The following is a 20,733-nucleotide window of genomic DNA, read 5'->3' on the forward strand; positions in this document are numbered from 1 at the left end:
GGCCCAACTAGAGGAGAATTTGGGTTTTCTGGACCAATGCTAGTAAGAAAGTCAGGTGGCCTGCAGAGTGGAGGTCATCTCTGAGGAGAAAAAGCCAAAGCAGAGAAAGGCAGGAGCTGGCGTGACCATCCCAACCCCTCCACAGGTGGGTGAACTCCCTGCAGCCGGCAAGGGTGACCCGCTGGGGGGGCATGATCTCCACTCCTGATGCTGTGCTCCAGGCTGTCATCAAGCGCTCCCTCGTGGAAAGTGGCTGCCCGGCCTCCATCGTCAACGAGCTGATTGAAAATGCCCATGAACGCAGCTGGCCCCAGGGTCTGGCCACACTAGAGACAAGACAGATGAACCGGCGCTACTATGAGAACTACGTGGCCAAGCGCATCCCTGGCAAGCAGGCTGTAGTGGTGATGGCCTGTGAGAACCAGCACATGGGGGACGACATGGTGCAGGAGCCAGGGCTCGTCATGATATTTGCGCATGGTGTGGAGGAGATATAAGAGCGTAACTGGCTGTCAGGAAGAGGTAGAGTTGGAAAACCCATTGCTCCAGCAGCTGAGCCCTGACTTCTCCCACAGCCCTTATGCCGCGGCTTGTACCTGAGCCACGTACTCCCTGCTTCTGGCATGAAGGACTTTGGGGCACTTAGCTCAGCCTTTCAGCGGAGAACCCAGATTCCTGCCTTTTGCTATATTCTTTCCCCCACAATGTCTGTAAATTTTCAGTCAGGGTGGAGAAATCCCCACTTCTGTATTTTCCTGACTAAGATCCCCTGGTTCCCAAATATTTTCAGAAAGCACAAAGAAATTTGTTTTCCCTAGAGGATCAGGGTAGAGTGAGGCATTTCTAATTGTCTATCTCTTCCAAAACCAGGGAGTCCCAGCAGGCAGGAGTCCCAGCAGGCAGGCTTGCTGAAGTCACGCAGCATTGAGAGCTGCTCTGAGGAGCCAGCACCTGGCAGAAGGGCTGAGGGTGTGGCCCAAACCCTCTAACCAGTGAGGCCAAAGCCTGGTCCTCACGCGCATCCCTGTCCAGGCCGCTGTGAAGGTGCAGGCCTTGATGGGTGCGCAGGGTGGCCCCTGTGAGGGTGCACAGGGTGGGTTGTTGAAATGTTGCTGAACTCTTTCCTACACGTTTCATAATTAGGAAGGGAAGGAAGGGGTGGGCGTGAGAGCACTGGTGTTCGTACACTCAGCAGGAAGCTGCTGTCTGGCTCTGCTGATCCAGAACGGCACTGCCTCAAGAGGGTGTCTGTGTTGCCTCGGTGGCCCCTCTTCAGCCCTGTGATTGCAGTTAGCTTGATTTCCTTTGGTGTTGTTTGTTTATATTTCCAAGTCACAAACCCCATCTGTTACCCAGTCTTGTTTTCATAGGATGGACTGGCTGTGTCTCTCTGATCTAGCCCAGCCACATTGTTGGCAATTTAATTTATTTACTTTTTTTTTTTTTAAGAAAGGAGAAAAGAAAAAACATCAAGAAAACTTAAAACCTTTCTTATGCCCTTTCTTTGGCTGTTCCTATTGTGGGATTTGGGTAGGGTGGGGCTGGTAAGGTCTGTTTCATGTGTTTCCTTTTCAGCATGAGCTCTGGTCTGATACCTGCTCTGACCCTCCCCTCCATCACCCTGCAGGAGCTTTGGCTGTGGCAGTCCAGCGTTGATGCCTGTGACCCATGAAGAAATTTGTTCCCTGCCCCTTTAGGTCTCCTTGTGAAACCCTAGAATTAACTGGCTGGCACATGTGTTTTGAAGGTGACTCTTCCATGTTTCCTGAGGAAACTTCCTGTTTATCTGGGTTCTAACCTTCACCAGCCAAGTGGGATATAAATCAGATGTCTCCAAAGCCAGGCTGACTACACTGGCTCAGTCAAGTCCACCCAAGGACTTGGGGTCCATTCAAGGCTCTCTGGGTGGCTGCTGGGTCCCCCATGGTGGCTAGTAGAGTGAGCAAGGAGAAAGAGTGGTGTGATTATTTTAAAAGCGTAGGTGGGAGTGTGATTGGAGAGGTCAGAGGGCCCCCCTTCACCATACTCTAGCTTCTCTCTGGGAGTTCCACTTCAGGCTAGCCTGCTGTTGGTCTCACTGGTTGAGTCGTGTGCCTCCTGTGGGGTTGGGATAGAAGGATATAGCTTGAGGACCGTAAGAAAAAGTTGGGTGTTCCAGCTCCAGGACATTGTGCTCAGGAGTTTGAAAAAGGCTGCTATACTCAGTCGGGTTACTGGGTTTCTTGTTCCTCTTTGTGCCTGCCTGCCTTGCCCAAGCTCACTCTGTCTATTCCTTACTCTGAGATGAATGATGGAGGAGGCTGAAGTTTGCTTGCCCTTTGCACCAGTATCTGCAGCTCTTCCATTGTGCTGTGTGCTGTACATGGTGTTCACTGCACTAATAAATCTCTCACTCAACTCTAAATTCTTAGTCACCCCCCTTATGAAGGATTCTTCCTAGCTTGGTAATGCACCTTCCACTGACCTCTGCCTTGAGAGACCGTCTGTCTGGAAACTGCATACACTTCACACGCTTCACGTTCTGTGCTCTACTGCTCTCGTAAGCCTAACTGCATTCTCTTCAGAGTGTCCCTTTAGCCGGAATTCTGTTTTCCTAAATGTCCTGCATTCGGAGGATGCTACCGAAGACTTTAGCACCTCTTTCCAGCGAGTGGGGAGCTTCTGCCCTCTAGGGGCTCCTGATATTAATGTAGGGAGGAAACCTGAAACAGCTCTCCTGCTGTTCAGACCTTGACAAGGACTTTCCTGGCTAGGGAGATGGCTAGGGAGAGGTAAGAGCTCTAACTGCACGTGAGGATGTGAGTTCAAATTCCCAGCACCTGCATAAAAAGCTGAGCATGGTCAAGAGATAACTCCCTCGTTGTGTGGGGCAGAGGTAGAGGGCTTACTGGAGCTTGCTGGTCCCTATTTGAGCTCCAAGTTCAGTGACTGACAGTGTCTCAAAGAATGAAGCCAGGTATGGTGGAACATGCCTTTAATCCCAGTACTTTGGAGCCAGCAGACAGATCTCAGTGAGGGGCCTGCAAGTTTAAAGGAATATGGCATAGTAATAAAACAGGACACCCAACATCCTCTTCCAAACACCTTGAAAGCATGAGTATGCACAATGCACATACATGTCCACCATGCTCACACATTTTTGCTGAACACTTTTTGTTACTATCTTATTCCTCCTATGAGAAACCATGTGTGTGTGTGTGTGTGTGTGTGCATGTGTGACTTAAGATATTTATGTATATTAATGTTTTGCCTGTATTTCTGTCTGTGTGCCACATGTATGTCTGTTGCCCACAGAGTCTAGAAAAGAGCACTGGGTCTCCTAGAACTGGAGTCACAGAAGGTTGTGAGCCACCATGTCGAGTTTGAAACTAGGTGCTATAGAGCAGCCAGTGCTCTTAACCACTGAGCCAGCTCCCAACTGTATGTTGAATTTGTTGACCTTTATCGTGCACCGAATGTAAATATAATGGAACTCTCCTGACACTTAAGTTGAGGGAAAGGACATTCTTGTCTCTCTGAGTCTTCCCTTTCATGCACAGTCACTGATCGCACAGCGGAAGCCACCTGCTGTGATGCACACTGTAGTTCTGGCACTCTGGGGATTGTTGAGTCAGAGGCCATTTGTTCTGTGTAGTGAGTTCCAGACCAGTCTGGGCTTCGTACTGAAGGCAGGGGGTTGGGGGGAGGGTATGAGAATGATTGGCAGTCACAGTGTGGAGCACTGGGAAGTGAGACACGAGCCTGTCAGAAATGCTGGGGCCCTCCTTTCCCCTTGAATCAGTTTTCTGTTTTTTAATTTTTATGTGTTTAAGTATTTTGCCTGTATATATGTTTGTGTACCACATGCGTACATGCCTGGTGTTGAGCTGGTGTTACAGGCTGTGGTCCAGCGAGTCCAACGACAGCTGTCTACCAGTGGAAATTCCAAGAGTCCAGCTCAGTTCATCCATGTTCATCCATGAGACTGGATGTCTCAGATGGTTTTCAGTGTGTGGTGGGATCCTGAAGGCATAGGCTGTAATGGCAGTGAAGGAATGAACTTGCTGGCAAGAGCAAGCAGGCAAAGAGTGAGAGCTTCCTTTTTCCATATCATTTATATAGGCTACCTCCAGGAGATATGGCCCAGATTAAAGGTGGTTCTTCCCACGTCAAATGATTTAAGAAAAAAATCCCCCACAGGTGTGTCCGGCCTCTAATTCCAGATAGAGTCAAGTTGACAACCAAGACTAAGCATTGTAAGTCAGATCAATACACAATCATGTTTTGCTTAATTTCCAAATGAAAACAATAACCAGCTCATTATTACGCCTAACATGATAGAATTATTTTTCATACAACACATTATAAGTTCTAGGTCTGAAGAGATGGCTTAGCAGTTAAGAGCACTGACTGCTCTTCCAGGGGTCCTGAGTTCAATTCCCAGCAACCACATGGTGACTCACGGCCATCTATAATGGGATCTGATGCCCTCTTCTGGTGTGTCTGAAGAGAACAATGGTGTACTCATATACATTAAACAAACAAACAAACAAACAAGATTCTAGATAAGTGCAGTGTCCCTTGAGGGACATTTCTCATAGAAACTCAAATAGGAGAACCACTGATCTCCTCATTGGTGCTACAGTACATGATAAAGTGAGCATGTGAAATGACACACCTTTAATCCCAATACTTGCAGAGGCAGACAGAGCTTTTTGAGTTTGAAGCCAGTCTGGTCCATGACAGCCAGGGCTACACAGAGAAACCCTTGTCTGGAGAAGCACATTTAAAAAACAAATAGAAAACACCAGTATCTGTACAAACACATTGCCTTAGTTAAGGTTACCACCGATGAAACACCATGACTAAAGCAACTTGGGAAAGAAAAGGCTTATTTTGCTTATATTTCCATATCACTGTTCATCATCAGTGGAAATCAGGACAGGAACCTGGAGGCAGAGGCCATAGAGTGATGCTTATTGGCTTGCTTCCCATGACTTGCTCAGCCTGTTTTCTTAAAGAACCCAGGGGTGGCCTCACCCACAATAGGCTTGGTCCTCCCACATCAATCACTAAGAAAATGCCCTACAGGCTATAGGTCCAATCTTAAGGAGGCATTTTCTCAATTGAGGCTCCCTCAGCTCCAATAATGCTACTTTGTGTCAAGTTGACATAGAACTAGCCAGCACACATATTCTTAACAAAATAGAACAGAAACTTGTCAATTATATTCCTCATTTCTACAACTGGTCACTGTAGCCAAAGCTGGTATTTATTACCACCTACCTTGGCTACCCATTCTGTGTTCCCTCTACCCTGAGTGAGTACTTCAACAAGTCTTGATTCTTTCCTGGAGAAGGGATTGGTGTCTTTGTTCCTGATAGGTCTGTCCCCTTTGTCATCAGGCCTAGATTAGGCTGTTGTAAGTTTCCCATTGTCTTTAATACAGGACATGGTAGCACCAAGATATTATACCCTAAAAGATCTACTTCACTCCAGACATAATCTCTCTTCCCTCCATTGTGGAGAGGCAATCCAGCCTCTCCATGGTAATCAGGATCTATCAGCCCTTCTAACACCCCTGAGCCTGACGGCTTAAGGGCATCAGATGCCCAAAGTGGCCAGGGAGAACTCTTGAGCATCCAATCCAATGGAATTTTTGTTGTGGCTCCTGCCATCTCTAAAACCAAAACTTTAGTTCCAGTAGACCTGAAGGTCACAGGTATAGGAAACAAAACTTCTTGGTGGGTCACCAGGAGTGATGGGAACTACTCCCTTTTCCACCCCTTGATCCCTGGGCCGGTGGGAGAAACTGAACCATGGATTGGAGGCAGATTGAAAACATTCAGCCTTCTGGAAAAGTCTGTCTCAGACTGCTGTGAATGAACTCCTTGACCATTCCATCGGTCTGACAGACTAGCTGCTTCAGGACTGTGGGAAACATGGTCTCTGGGTTCCATGATCATGGACCCAAGGTCACACTTCTCCAGCCATGAAGTGAGTTCCTAGGTCATAAATGAAACTGTGGGACACCATGATGGTAAATAAGACAATCCTGTAAGTCCAGGGGATGGTGGTTTAGGCAAAAGCATTATGTGCAGGAAAGGCAAATCTATAAAGAATAAGCATCTACTGCAGTAAGGACAAAGCGTCGTCCTTTCCGTGGAGGAAGCGGTCCAATGTAGCCACCCTGCCACCAAGTCGCAGCTGTAGCCATGTCAGCTTTGGTGAGTGTCAGTGCATGTGGTGGAGTCCAGACAGAACCTCTGCCACCATGGCCTCCTTGTTCATATGCCCAGTGAGCAATGACAGGCATGTCGGGAAACAGCAGACCATTCTCTACGTGATGGTTGAATGTCTTCTCTTCTGAAGTCACCTCTTCGGATTTTTTGTTTTTGTTTGTTTGTTTGTTTGAGACAAGTATCTTCACGTCCTTCACCCATTTGGAGAGGATATTCCAGGTGGCAAGGGTAGACAGACACCTGCCGAAGGGGAGAGCTCCTCAGGTGAGGGAAACCGTGAGAATCTGAGGCCTCAGAGTTCTCAGCCTCAGTTGGGTCCTCCCACACACCTCCATCCCAAGTTACAGGATCCCGGTCCTTAACAATTAAACTAATGCCCTTTAACTGCCAACACCCTCTGGGGCTGGGGCTTTTATTTGTTATTTTTTGTAATTCAGCTAGCCGTATAATGAGTACTTCCTTTGATTTCCTGCAACTTGAACTCCGTGGCTGCTGGAGAGATTGCCTTCCTTCCAGGGCACACTTAGAAACCTTTTAGGCTGTCTATGCACACATGGGGTGCGGTCAAGTTCATCACTAAGTTCAGTGTTGCTCTTTGCCGTATTCTGAGATGTTAGAAGTTGGTTAATTTTTTATCACAGAGTGCCTTCTTTTCCTTTGCCAGTTTATTCAGAGATAAGGAGCAACCAACTAGAATCATTTTTTCCTCCTCGCAAGTAGTCTAGAAGTTTTATATAGTCGCCAAATCCATTGTCTCTCACAATTGGTAAATCAGGATAATCAAATGCATTTGTCACCTTTGTCAAATAGTTCACACCGCAGGCTTTCATTACTCTCCTGGCTCCCAGGAGAGGCATCATCAGGTGGAGAGATTTCGGTAACTGTAGGTGTTGGCAAATTGGAAAGCCTATTCCAGATACCTAAGAAAATTTATCCGTCTATTGCTCTAGAACCGCTTCTGGTACCAAAATGTGTATTAGGGTTCTCTAGAGTAACAGAACTAAGTGTTTTATGTGTGTGTGTGTGTGTGTGTGTGTGTGTAAAGAGGATGTATTAAAGAGGCTCACAAAAAAAAAAAAAAAAAAAAAAAAAAAAAAGCCTGGTGTGGTGGTGCACGCCTTTAATCCCAGCACTCAGGAGGCAGAGGCAGGCAGATTTCTGAGTTTGAGGCCAGCCTGGTCTACAAAGTGAGTTCCAGGACAGCCAGGGCTACACAGAGAAAAAAAAAACAAAAAAATAAAATAAAATAAAGAGGCTCACAGGCTATGGTCCAGCAAGTCCAGCAATGGCTGCCTACCAACAGAAGGTCCACAAATCCAGCAGTTGTTTAGTTCACAGGTCTGCAGGTCTCAGCCGGCCTTCTGTATATGCTGAGATCCTGAAGAAGTAGGCTCTAATGCCAGTAAGGGGATGGGCTTGCCACCAAGAGTGAGGACTTCCTTCTTCCATGTTCTTTATCTAGGCTGTCAACAGGAAATGTGGTCCCAGAATGAATCTCCTCTCCTCAGAAGATCCGGATTAAAGCAGGGACGCGTGCACACAGCTGCTTTACTTTTAATTACAGATTTGGTCAAGTTGACAACCAAGAAGCTCCATCACAGCTCTCTTATAACCCATACTGATACCATTGCTGTGCCAGAGCTGGGAAGATCGCTCAGCAGGTCAGTGCCCAGACTGGAAGACTGGAGTTTAGTTCCCAGCAACTGACAAACACCTGTAACAACAGCTTGCCCTCTTCTGGTCTTTGTGGGTACACACAGACACACACACACAAATCTTTTTTTTTTTGTTTGTTTGTTTGTTTTTCAAGACAGGGTTTCTCTGTATAGCCCTGGCTGTCCTGGAACTCACTTTGTAGACCAGGCTGGCCTCAAAATCAGAAATCTGCCTGCCTCTGCCTCCTGAGTGCTGGGATTAAAGGCGTGCACCACCACGCCCGGCTGTCTGGGATTTTTTTTTTTAATTAAAGATTTATGGCCAGGCGTGGTGGTGCATGCCTTTAATCTCAGCACTTGGGAGGCAGAGGCAGGCGAATTTCTGAGTTTGAGGCCAGTCTGGTCTACAGAGTGAGTTCCAGGACAGCCAGGGCTTACACAGAGAAACCCTGTCTTGGAAAAAAAAACAAAAACAAAAACAAAAAACAAAACAAAAATCCCTTCTCCTTTAATGAGATGACCTTGAACTTCTGGTCCTCCTGCCCTCTGCCTCCTGAAAGCTGAGACTACAGATGTCAACCACCACCTGGTTTATTCAGACCTGGAGGATAGAACCATCCTGTGTGATAGGCAAGTTGATTCCATCATCTGAGGTTTTCATCAGCTTCATAGATTTTTGGGAGACTTGAGGAATGGGACAAATACTCATTAGTCTAACCTAAAAAGTACTCACTAGTATAAGGGAAGATTCATGTGGCAAAATAGTACCCTACTTAATAGAGATGAATATGTAATTACAACAGGAGAGAATGTGCTAAGATGCAACAATAGATGGACAAAGGATGGGAAAGCCCTGGGCTCTGGGAATCGGAAAGGTTTTTTTTGAGACGTGTTCTTTGTACATCAGAGTGATCTGAAATCTACATCCTGTTGCCTGCTGTTGCTTTACAACAGTGAAGTGCAGTCTTGCCCCTTGGTGGCTTTCAGTGATGAGGACGGGATTTAGTCTTGCATATCAGGGCATTACATCAGCAAAGTTGAAAATACTTAAATCTAGCCAGGTGGTGGCGGCGGTGGCGCACGCCTTTAATCCTAGCACTTGGGAGGCAGAGGCAGTCGGGTTTCTGAGTTTGAGGCCAGCCTGGTTCTACAAAATGAGTTCCAGAACAGCCAGGGCTATACAGAGAAACCCTGTCTCAAAAAACAAACAACAGACAAACAAAAATACTTAAATCTTTTACTGAATGTAAAGGTGGGAGAACAAGAAAGGAAGGGAATAGGGTTGGTGGTTTTAAATTTTTAATCCAGTGAGGTGGTCCTGCAGGTGTCTGCCACTGACCCTGGTTTGGGTTTGATCCCCAGAAGCGTAAAGGAGAAAAACAGCCCCATAAAGTTGTCCTCTGACCTACAGGTCATACACACATATAATAATAAAACATCCACTTCAGTGTATTATCTGAAAAATCACAACACTTTTGTATTATCCAAATAAATCCATATCTAATTTACATTTCCCTCATTTTCCCAAGAAAATTATTTTACAAAAAGGATTTGTGGGGGGCTGGTGAGATGGCTCAGCGGGTAAGAACACCAACTGCTCTTCCGAAGGTCCTGAGTTCAAATCCCACAACCATATGGTGGCTCACAACCATCCGTAACAAGATCTGACGCCCTCTTCTGGAGTGTCTGAAGACAGCTACAGTGTACTTACATATAATAAATAAATCTTAGAAAAGGATTTGTGTATAGGTGTTTGTGTGTGGGTCTCCGTGTGAGTGGTGGGTCTGTACACAAGTACATGTGTGTGTGTGGGGTCTGTACACAGCTTTAGGTGTCTATGTGTGGGTCTCTGCATAGGTGTAGGTATCTGGGTGTTGGTCTGTGCACAGGTGCAGGTGTCTGTGAGTGTGGGTCTCTATGTGAGTATCTGGGTGGGTCTGTTCACAAGTGCTGGTGTGTGTTGGTCTGTACACAGGTGCAGGTGTGTGTGTGTGGGTGGACAGATAAAGGTGTCTCCTAGCTAATTTACATCTAAACCTGGATTCAACCCAAGAACCGCATTGTTATTGTTTCTCCCTTCCTCATTTGGATTCCTAAAGGGTAAACTTTGAGATTTTGTTGGTTAGCTTTCTCTCCATGCAACATGGTCAGATGACAACTTGTTGAGGGAATTATGGAATTGAACTGAAATCACCAGGCCTAGTGGCAGTCACTTTTGCCCCAAGTCATTCTACAGGCCCCATCCTTTTATTTATTTTTTTCTTTTTTTGACACAGTGTTTTGTGTGGCCCAGGCTGTTCTTGAATCCCTCATTCTGCTACCTTTATTTCCCAGTTCTGGAGTGGCAAGTGTGTACCACAGTTTTAATTTTTGTTCTTTTGTTTAGACAGGGTCTTGCTTTGAAGTGAAGCTGGCATCTACTTGGGGTCACCCTGCCTCAGCCTCTGTGACATGCACATGGCTTCTGCCTTACAAAGCCTGCACTGTTTATGCAGTGGTGGGAATGGAGGCTAGGCCTTGCACATACTGGGAAAGCAGCTTCATAACTGAGCTGTGTCCCTGGGCCCCCTTTAAAAGTTACCTGGGCAGGCCTTGAACTTGTGATCCCACCCACCCCTTTAGCCTCTGAGGAGGCCTGGCCCAGTAGTGTCCTTTAACTAGTTCTGTTTCACTAAGCAAGAGTTTTGATTGAGGTTAACGAGTTCTGAGACTAGAAGACATCAGGAGAGAGCTTCATTTTGGGGACATCAGTATATGCTCAACTGTCCCACCACTACACCAATCTCTCTCTCTCTCTCTCTCTCTCTCTCTCTCTCTCTCTCTCTCTCTCTCTCCCTCTCCCTCCTCTTTTCAAATTGCCTAGATTAAAAAAAAAAAGCCTTTTTTCTCTCTTCTCATGTGATCTTCCTGTTCTAGCCTCTTCCTGTTTCGAGGGCTGACTGCTGAATAGTTTATTGAAGGAGCTAATGAAGAGCTAGAAGTAGAGGACCAGTCTTGGAAATCATGATAGTGAATGGAATTCTACTGATGAGTTTTGAGTAACTTCCAACTTTGGTGGCCATGGAAAGAAAGCAAGAAAATGGTGTCAGCCAGGTGTGGTGGTGTGTACTCCTCCAATCCCAGCAGATGCCCCCTGGTCTATATAGTGAGATTCTGTCCCCCCCCCCCAAGAACAAAAACAAAAACAAAAACATGGGTTTGGACGGCTAGAGGTGCAGCTGGATAGGTAAAGTGCTTACCCAGCATTCTGAAAGCCCTGGCTATCATCCACAGCTCACTGTCCCACACCTACAATCCTAGCATTTGTAGGCTGACACACGACTGAGTGTAAGGCCAGCCTGACTGCATAGCAAGTCTGAAAGAGTGGGGGCTGGGGGCTGGGGGCTGGGGGGTTGTAGAGATGACTCATTGGTTAATAGCACTCCATGTTCTTCCAGAGAACCTGAGCCAGAATTCACCGTGGGCAGCTCACAACTGCCTGTAATTCCAGTTCCAGAGGATCCACGTGCCTCTTCTGGCTTCCGTGGGTACCCCCGTACATATTCACATGTATGTTCAACTACACACGTAAAGGGAGCTAGAGAGATGGCGCAGTGGTTAAGAGCACTTACTGCTCTTGCAGAGGACTCAGGTTCCAGACTCAGCTCCCACATGGGGGTTCACAACCATCTGTAACCCCAGTTCTAGGGAACCCAAAAGGTAGGCACATGGTGCACACATCCATGCAGACAAAACAGTCATACATACACATTTCTCTGTGTAGCCTTGCTGTCCTAGAGCTCAGTCTGTAGAGCAGGCTGGCCTCAAACTCAAGAGGACTGCCTGCCTCTGCCTTCCTGGCTCAGAAGACTTTTTAAAAGATACCTTTGAAGAGATGGATTGGGGTTTAAGAACACTTGTTGTTCTTGCGGAGGACCTAGATGTGACTCCCAGCATCTACACATTGGCTCACAACCATCTTCAATTCCAGTTCCAGAGAATCTGACTCCTTTTGACATCCACAGGCATCAGGCATGCATGGGCTTCTATTCATACACACAGGCAAAAACACTCATGAAAATAATTTAAAAATACAACAAAGGGTGGGGGCTGGAGAGATGACTCAGTAATTAAGAGCAGTGACTGCTCTTCCAGAGGTCCTGAGTTCAATTCCCAGCAACCACATGGTGGCTCACAACCATCTGTAATGGGATCTGATGCCCTCTTCTCCTATGTCTGAAGACAGCTACAGTGTACTCATATACATAAAATATATAAATATTCTTTTAAATATTAAAAAAATACAACATGGGCTGGTGAGATGGCTCAGTTGGTAAGAGCACCCGACTGCTCTTCCGAAGGTCCGAAGTTCAAATCCCAGCAACCACATGGTGCCTCACAACCACCCGTAATGAGATCTGATGCCCTCTTCTGGTGTGTCTGAAGACAGCTACAATGTACTTACATATAATAAATAAATAAATAAATAAATAGATACAACATAAGATCAGGTGGTGGTGGTGCACACCTTTAATCTGAGCACTTGGGAGGAGGCAGAGTCAGGAAGATCTATGTGAGTTTGAAGTCAACCTGGTCTGCAGTGGCCAGGACAGCCAGGGCAACACAGGGAAACCCTGTCTTGAAAAACCAAAATAAATAAAGGATAAGCTGAGCAAAGTGGTGCCCCCTTTAATCCCAGTGCTGGGAAGGCAGGGGCAGGCGGATGTCTGAATTCAAGGCTTTCCTTGCCTACATTGTGAGTCCTAGGACAGTCAGGGCTGCATAGAATGAGACAAAACAAAAAGACAGGGCTGGGACCATTGTTCAGGAGGTGAAGGTTCCTGCTCCTGAGCTTGATGGCCTGGTTCGATTCTCGGGACCAACATGAAGGAGGGAAGGAACTCCTACAGATTGTCCTTTGACTTCTATAATTTTTTTCCCTTACAAACACAAAGTAATGTGTGCAGGCGTGTGTGTGTGTGTGTGTGTGTGTGTGTGTGTGTGTGTAGATGTAGGTGGGCAGATGAATGCAGGAGAGGTAGCTCAACAGCTAAGAGCACTTGCCTGCTCTACCAGAGGACCTGAGTTCAACACCCATGTCACAGAGTTCACCTATGACACCAGCTCAGAAGATCCACTGCTGTCTTACAGCTTCTTTGGCACCTGTTCGCATGTACACATGCACACAGACACAAATGAAAGGAATTTTTCAGAAAAGATGGATTCGGGGGGTTATTTATTCAGGGTGATCAAGAAATTCTGGGAATTACTGCAAGTCACTGGGTGAGGTGGCACGTGCCTGCAATCCTAGCACTCAGGGATTGGCAGGAGGAAGCCTGCCATGTGTACAAGGCAAGCACAGGCTGTATGTTAAGTACCAAGCCGTCCCATGAATACTAACACTACGTGTGGTGACACATACCTATAATCCCAGTCTGTGGGCGGTAAATGCAAGAGGGATAGGAAATTAACATCTTGCAATATACTGAGTTCTGAAGCTACATGAAACTTGTCTCAAAAAACTGCACATAGAGAAGACACACAAAGAAACGGAAGACAATGAATAGGACCTAGGTAAGTTACAGAGGAAATAAGAACAAAACAGAAGACATGATATAGTTGACTTTTTTTTTTTTTTCAAGTAATTCTGAAGTAGTCATTTGAAAGTGGCTCATAGGGTAGGGAAGTGGGGGGGAGGGTATGGGGGACTTTTGGGATAGCATTGGAAATGTAATTGAGGAAAATATGTAATAAAAAAAAAAAAGAAAAAGAAAGCGGCTCATAAACCGGCTGTAAGGAATCCCTGAAGTGTTTGTGAGAGAGAAACATCCTTCCTAACAGTTTTAGGTTAAGGTAGGTTTAGCCCAAGCCTGAAGCTTAACCAAGCCTTTTAAATTGTGGAGCAAGTCATTCATTTGGAAGGAGGGTATTATGCTATGAAGTGTTGGGTTCTTCCTATAGTCCCCTACCGTGTGTGTGTGTGTGTGTGTGTGTGAAATTAGAGCAGGAGTATGATTCAGTGGGTTAAGAGCATTTGCTGCTTTTGTATAGCATCTGAATTCAGTTCTCAGGACCCATCATAGCTCAAGACTGCCTATGATTCCAGCCCAGGAGATCTGATGCCTTACCTCTATGGGTCCTGACACATGCATACATATATACATATGAATGAACTTAATCCCAGCATGGAGGAGGCAGAGGTAAGTGAATCTCTGTGAGCGAAGGGCCAGCCTAGTCTACACAGCAAGTTCCCAGGACTGCCAGGGCTCTTACACAGGGAAACCCTGCCTCAAAAAAAAAAATTACATATATACATATACATTTATATACATATACACACACACACATATATACATACACACACATATGTAAAACTATTTTGATGAAAATCTTAAGATTTTTGTAGCTGAAGTCATTACAGAGTGGTATTAGTCTGCTGCTGTTTATAACAAGAACAGTTAATAACAAGCAGGAATTAGGCCATCATATGGAGATGATCAATCTGTTTAGATGTCTGATATCTCCTGGGAAGAACAGAATGTTAGAAGGAACGGGTCTGACAGAACTCAGAGGAATTAAGCTGGATCTCACCAGGAAGTTTCTTCCAAGGACAGGCTGCCATTGTGCCAGGAGGCCTTGTGCATCTTCAACAGGAGAAAACTAATCAAGAATCCTACATACCGATAAAGTCTGTGAACCAAAAGGACAGCCAGCATGGCAAGAGAACCCTAAGCATGCAATAGCGGCTTCAACTGGATTTAAGGACCACTCAGTAGGAAGAATGCATGCCTGGTAAACCTAGCTGACTGTTGTAGCTAATGAGGTCTCGAGTCTTAGTGCCACTTTCTTGAACCAGTGCAATGGCATCCTAAATACTTATCCTAATACCCATGGAGAAGTGTAGCTTTCACCCCTCACAAGAGAAGCTTCATTTTAATGCAGACATGAGACCATTACAGAAAGCCACGGCTGACCAAAAATGCAGAGGCAACTGACTATGGGATGTCCAGTACCAACTGATACATCTCCTTCACAATCCCTACATCTAAGTTTCAGGGTATGTCGAGGAAGAGGGGGCGGAAAGATTGGAAGGGCCAGAGCACATTTGCTGTGAGACTGTTTTCTGTATACAGCAGGGAACTGCACCCACGAATCTCTAGCAACATGATCAAAGAAGATGTGAACGGTTCTAGCACCAGCTGACAGGCCAGTGTGGATGAGGGAAACCTCATGGAGCCCCACCTCTCTATGGAAAGCTACAAGCAAGCAATGACGCCTGAGAGAGGAAGGGTTAGTTTCAGGGTTGAGCCCCCTTGAAATCTCTGCAAGTTCAAGGCCAGCCTAGCTGCATAGTGAAACCATGCAAAGAAAAGCCATGAATTTGGGGGTTGGGGGAAACATGGGTTAAGCTGGTGGGAGAGAGGGGAAAATGTAAATACAGCACACATATATGAAATTTAAATTTAACCAGACCAAAAAGTATCTAGGTGGTAGGAAACTAGAGGCAGAAAGACAAACATTTTATTTGGAAAAACAAAAATGAAAGCCAGCAATAGTGAGATGGTTCAACAATTAAAGGCGCTTGCCACCAGTCCTAAAGGTCTGAGTTGATCCCTCAGTCCAGGCCACATGGTGGAAGGAATCCTGAAAGCTGACTCTCACATCCACAGGCACACCTACACACTCCACATACACACACACACTAAACCTTTAATGCGTGGTAAAGCACAGGAAGTCCTGCGTGAATGTGTGCTGTGACCTGGACACAGCATTGTCAAGTATCATAACTTCAGACCCATGGGAAACCGGCAAAGCCCCTTGCCCCCAGGAGGCTCAGGACGGCAAAGCCTTCCTCTCATCCACGTGCAGAAGCTGGTGTCCAGCCTAGCTTTCTCCCTTGTCCCTCATATTAATGGCCTCTACTGAGAACAACTAAACCTACCTCCTTTTCAGCTGTATATAAGAACCCTGGCTCCTTGTTCAGATGTCTGTAATAATCTGCTTCTCACCTCTGTGTGACTGAGCAGGGTGACCACACCGAGCCTCCTTCTGGGTGGTGTAGCTTCCTCATCAGAGAGCCCTGGACCACCTGATCCCCACTCTCCTGTGTCCATGTTTCTGTCCATAAGAATTGTCATTTCTTCATTCCTGAATGCCCCAGTAAGGTCTGTCCCTGGAGCTGCTCAAGGACACGGCGGTGTCCCTCCTCTGTACGCCCACGTACTAGAAGGCTGAAGCAAGAAGACCGAGAACTCAAGTCCAGGCTAAAGGTGGAGGTCAGTGGACTTGCAAGCCAGAGTCCCAGGTTCAGTACCCCAGTACCAACAGTACCAAGATGGGACAGGAGTTGGAGTCCATCTTAGAATACTCAGCAAGTTCCAGGCCAGCCTGACTATATAGTAAGACCCTGTAAATCATAACAGGCTGGGTATGGTAGTGCTCATCTTTAATGCCAGCACCCAGGAGACAGAGGCCAGCGTGGCCTACAGAGCAAGTTAGTTCCAGGACAGCCAGGGCTACAGGACAGCCAGGGCTACAGGACAGCCAGGGCTACACAGAGAAGCCCTATCTTGAAAATACAAAGCACCCAGGAATGGTAGAGCTTGCCTATAATTCCAGCACTGAAGAGGCTGAGGAAAGACAATAGGTTTGACTAGCCTGGGTTGCATAGCTAATTCTAGGCCAGTACCTAGTAAGATCCAGTCTGGTCAGCCTGATCTACAGAGTGAGTTCTAGGGCAGCTAGGGCTACATAGAGAAACACTGACTCGAAAAACAAAAACAAGACCCTGTCTAAAATAAGAAAATAGTGACTAGGGATTGTCAAGTGAAGGTGTGTGGCTTTGTCCTTCGTGAATTCATGAAGTGCTGACTCAGGGGAACAGGAGAATTCCAAGGTTGTGCTGGCTAATTTTATGTCAACTCGACACAGGCTAGGGTCATCTGAGAGGAGGGAACTGTAATTTAAAACAATGCCTCCATGAGATCAGGCTATAGGTAAGCTTGTGGGACATTTTCTTAATTAGTGAATGATGGGGAAGGGCCCAGCCCATTGTGGGTGGTGCCATCCCTGGGCTGGTGAGCTAGAGTTCTATAAGAAAGCAGGCTGAGCAAACCAGTAAGCAGCACTCTCCATGGCCTCTGCATCAGCTCCTGCCTCCAGGTTCCTGCCCTGTGTGAGCTCCTGTCCTGACCTCCTTCAGTGGACTACAGTGTGGAAGTGTAAGCCAAGTAAGCCCTTTCCCCACCACTCTGGAGTTTCATCACAGCAATAGTAACCTCAACCAAGACAGAGAAAGGATAGATTACAGGGGAAGCCGGAATAAGCAGGATCAGGGAGGGTGAGCAAGGCCAAATATAATTCTTTTAAAATTGATTTTGAGACAGGGTCTCATGACAGCCCAGACTGGCTTCGAACTAGATATATAGCCCAAGTTGACCTCTAACTCATGGTCCTCCTGCCTCAGCCTTGTCCTTCCTGGGATCACAAGGATGTGCCAGCTGCAGAGTTATCTATTGGATGGGAAGTTTGGAACCCCTGGTGTTTCACACGTAAACATTCTGGGTGAGCATCTAAGAGTGGAAGGGATGATCTTCAGGCTTGTCAGTGTCCCCACCGTCTGTAGCCTCCATTTTGTAAACGTGTGTGTGTGTGTGTGTGTGTGTGTGTGTGTGTGTGTGTGTTGGGGGATGGAAGGGCTCCCTTCTTTCCTTCACAACATGGTTGTTGACTGCCCTCTGCTGGTTGATTCGTGGTTCTTCAGATAGTTTAATTGGAAACCAAAAAAAAAAAAAAAAAAAAAAAAAAAGGGATTCTGTTACTGTAATACATCTTTGATCACAACTGAGTTTAAAGCCTTGAAAAGATGCCAAAACACTCGCACGTACACACACACAACCCCATGTGTGTGAGCATTCACATAGCAAGGTAAAAGATTTGAGTGGCTTGTCTGTGTGAACAATGACTTCCCGTAAGATTAGGGCAACAAGTGATCAGGTTTTTTTTTTTTTTTGACAGGGTTTCATGTAGCACAGGATAGCTTAAACTCACTATGTAGCAGTAGCAGCACAAGATTTTGAATTTCTGATCGTCCTGCTCCCAACTGCTGGGATTAAAGGTGTGCGTGCACCCATCAGACCCAGTTCTAGGGACTGAACCCAAGGTTTCATATACAGGAGCACTCCAGCAGCTGAACTGCATCTCCAATCCTTTCTCAGAGAAGCTGTCGCTGTTAAGCTCAGCCTTAACTTGAACTAATAGCAATGCTCCTGCTGCGGCTTCCCAAGACCTGGGGTTGTAGACATGGGACATTGCATCCAGCCAGAGGAGACTGTGCAACGTTTACAGGGAGCAGAGGAGGTAAGGATGAGAGAGGCTCTGTCAGCCTCGGAGGAACAGCCCAGATAAGGTCAGATAACCACAAGATGGAATGTTGTGAAAACTGGCTGAGAGAAGACTCAGGTGGTCCACATACACAGCCTTTGTAGGGCTTAGGGTTTGTGGTTGTATGGCTGCCTCAGTACATCCAAACATATATGAATTCATGTAATCCTCACAGGTAGCCCTGGCCGTTTGAAAACACTTTAAGTAGAGAGGCTGGTATTGAAATCCCAGAGATTCACCTGCCTCCATCTCCTGAGTGTGGCATTAAAGACAGGTACCACCTGACCCAGCCTACTGCAGCTTTTCAGATAAAGGCTCTCTCTGCCTGGGCGTGGTGGTGCACACCTTTAATACGAGCACTCGGGAGGCAGGGGATTTCTGAGTTTGAGGCCAGCCTGGTCTCCAAAGTGAGTTCCAGGACAGTGAGGGCTATACAGAGAAACCCTGTCTCAAAAACAAAAACAAAAAAACCAAACCAAAACAAAAAGGCTCTCTCTGACAAGTGGTAGGTCCACTACACACTCATCCCTTTTAAATCATGGTATGTTTTAAAACATATTTAGAAGGCAGAATAGATAGAACTTTTTTTTTTTTAATGGAGGAAGAGATTCCTTGCAAAGTGGGTGTGGTGGCCCATCCATATAATCTCAGCACTTGGGGACAGAGGCAGAGGGATTGCCACGAGCTGAGCAGGCCACCCTGGGCTACAGTGAAACTGTCTCAGAAAGGAGATGTGATGGTTTGTGTATACTCTGCCCAGGAAGTGGCAGGATTAGAAGGTGTGGCCCTGTTGGAGGAAGTATGTCACTGTGGGTGTGGGCTTTAAGACCCTCATCCTAGCTGCTTGGAAGCCAGTATTCTGCTAGCAGTCCTCAGATGAAGATGTAGAACTCTCAGCTCCTTCTGCACCATGCCTGCCCAGATGCTGCCATGTTCCCACCTTGATGATAATGGACTGAACCTCTGAACCTGTAAGCCAGCCCCAATGAAATGTCGTCCATAGAAGAGTTGCCTTGGTCACAGTGGATGTTCACAGCAGTGAAACCCTAACTAAGACAGCAGACAAACAAGAGGACTCCTTGCAGGAAACTCACTGAATGGTCATGGAAGGGTGACAGGTTCCAGCTGGCGTGACAGTGATCAAGCACCTTAAAGAGGAATAGCTTGGGGAATGCAGAGGATTCCTTAGTGATGGTGGCTGCACAGAGGGTAGGAAGGACTCTCAAGAAGCCATAAGCAGTCATATGAAGGTGGGAAATAAGGTAAAAATAAACCAAAACCAAAACCAAAACCAGAGCCGGGTGGTGGTGGTGCATGCCTTTAATCCCAGCACTTGGGAGGCAGAGGCCGGCGGATTTCTGAGTTCGAGGCCAGCCTGGTCTCCAAAGTGAGTTCCAGGACGGCCAGAGCTATACAGAGAAACCCTGTCTCAAAAAACAAAACAAAACAAAAAACCAACCAACCAAAACAAAAAACAAAACCCAAAAACAAACCAAAAACCAAAACCAGGAGCTCCATGAATTCTCAGAGATCCTTTCCTGGAGAAGGTTTTGCTATGCAAGAAATGAAATATAAAAAGAACTGGGTAACATGAGAGGGTTAGAGCCTGAGAAAGGAATTCCCTTGCTTGGTTAATATACACAGATTTTAACCAGCCTCTGGTGCCCAACAAATCCTCAACGTAGGCCTCCTCCTAGTCCCGTGATACCTGAGGTTATCTCAGGAAAACTCAAATGAGGGCTAGGGAATGTAGCGAAACAGAATGCTTACCTATCGAACAAATTGAACCCCTGGATTCAGTTCCGAGCCGCAAAGGATCCTGGCATGCTCAGGCACACCTGTAACTCCTAGTACTTGAGAGGTAGAGGCAGGAGGATCAGAAATTTAAAGTCATTCTTGGCTGCAAGGCAAGTTCAAGGGCAGCCTGTGCACATGAGTCCCTGTCTAAATTAAAAAGAAAAATCCAAATGAGAAACGCTTGTTTCTGTGTCTCCAGTCACCAGACTTCAAGGCTCCACTTTTGGTCACAAACTCCAAAGATGCCCTGTTTAGAAATCTTAGGTTTGACTAGCTTTCCCAAACAAAACGACTACTCTTCATTGTTATGAAATGTTACAGAATTCTCAAAAATATCTCAAAGTGCCTGGTATCCTAACAGCGAATACAGCGATGCCCAATTTGGTTTGTATGTCACCCTGGTCTAACCTAAAGGAGTAGTGCTGCCTTTTCACTTTCAACCACTCAACTACTGGTTAATAGGAGGGGGGAAAAAAAATACGAAAAACTGCCGTCACGAACAGGATTCGAACCTGTGCGGGGAAACCCCATTGGATTTCGAGTCCAACGCCTTAACCACTCGGCCACCGTGACTCCCAAAACTATGGTTGGCCGCGCGCTTACAGAAAGGGTCCGCACGGGTGACTGGGTGCGAGCGGACCGGTGCAGGGTCGCGGCCCGAGGCTCGTACCCAGAGCCGCTCCCTCCCTCGCACCTTC

At 46.5% G+C, this 20,733-nt stretch overlaps 1 protein-coding gene and 1 non-coding gene across 6 annotated transcripts in view; one reads left to right on the forward strand and one right to left on the reverse strand.

The window, feature by feature from the left end:
* The window catches only part of Rnf41 (ring finger protein 41), a 29,826-nt gene extending 26,322 nt beyond the window's left edge, over positions 1-3,504 (forward strand). For 3 of the 5 annotated variants that reach the window (NR_104288.1, NR_104289.1, NM_001164237.1), the window contains one exon: positions 146-3,504. Coding sequence is in view for 2 of the 5 variants with exons in the window: in NM_001164237.1 (NP_001157709.1) it covers positions 146-497 (352 nt within the window). In the remaining 3 variants the exon portion in view is untranslated. The remainder of the gene's footprint in view (positions 1-145) is intronic. The other 2 variants (NR_104290.1, NM_026259.3) reach the window with 2 other exon arrangements.
* A 17,022-nt stretch (positions 3,505-20,526) lies between these two features.
* Positions 20,527-20,608, reverse strand: n-TScga2. Its single transcript has one exon. It is a non-coding gene; the product is annotated as a tRNA-Ser (tRNA).
* Positions 20,609-20,733: the final 125 nt, after the last annotated feature.

This window comes from Mus musculus, chromosome 10 (genome assembly GCF_000001635.26).
Source record: "Mus musculus strain C57BL/6J chromosome 10, GRCm38.p6 C57BL/6J".
NCBI classification, from domain to species: Eukaryota; Metazoa; Chordata; class Mammalia; order Rodentia; family Muridae; genus Mus; species Mus musculus.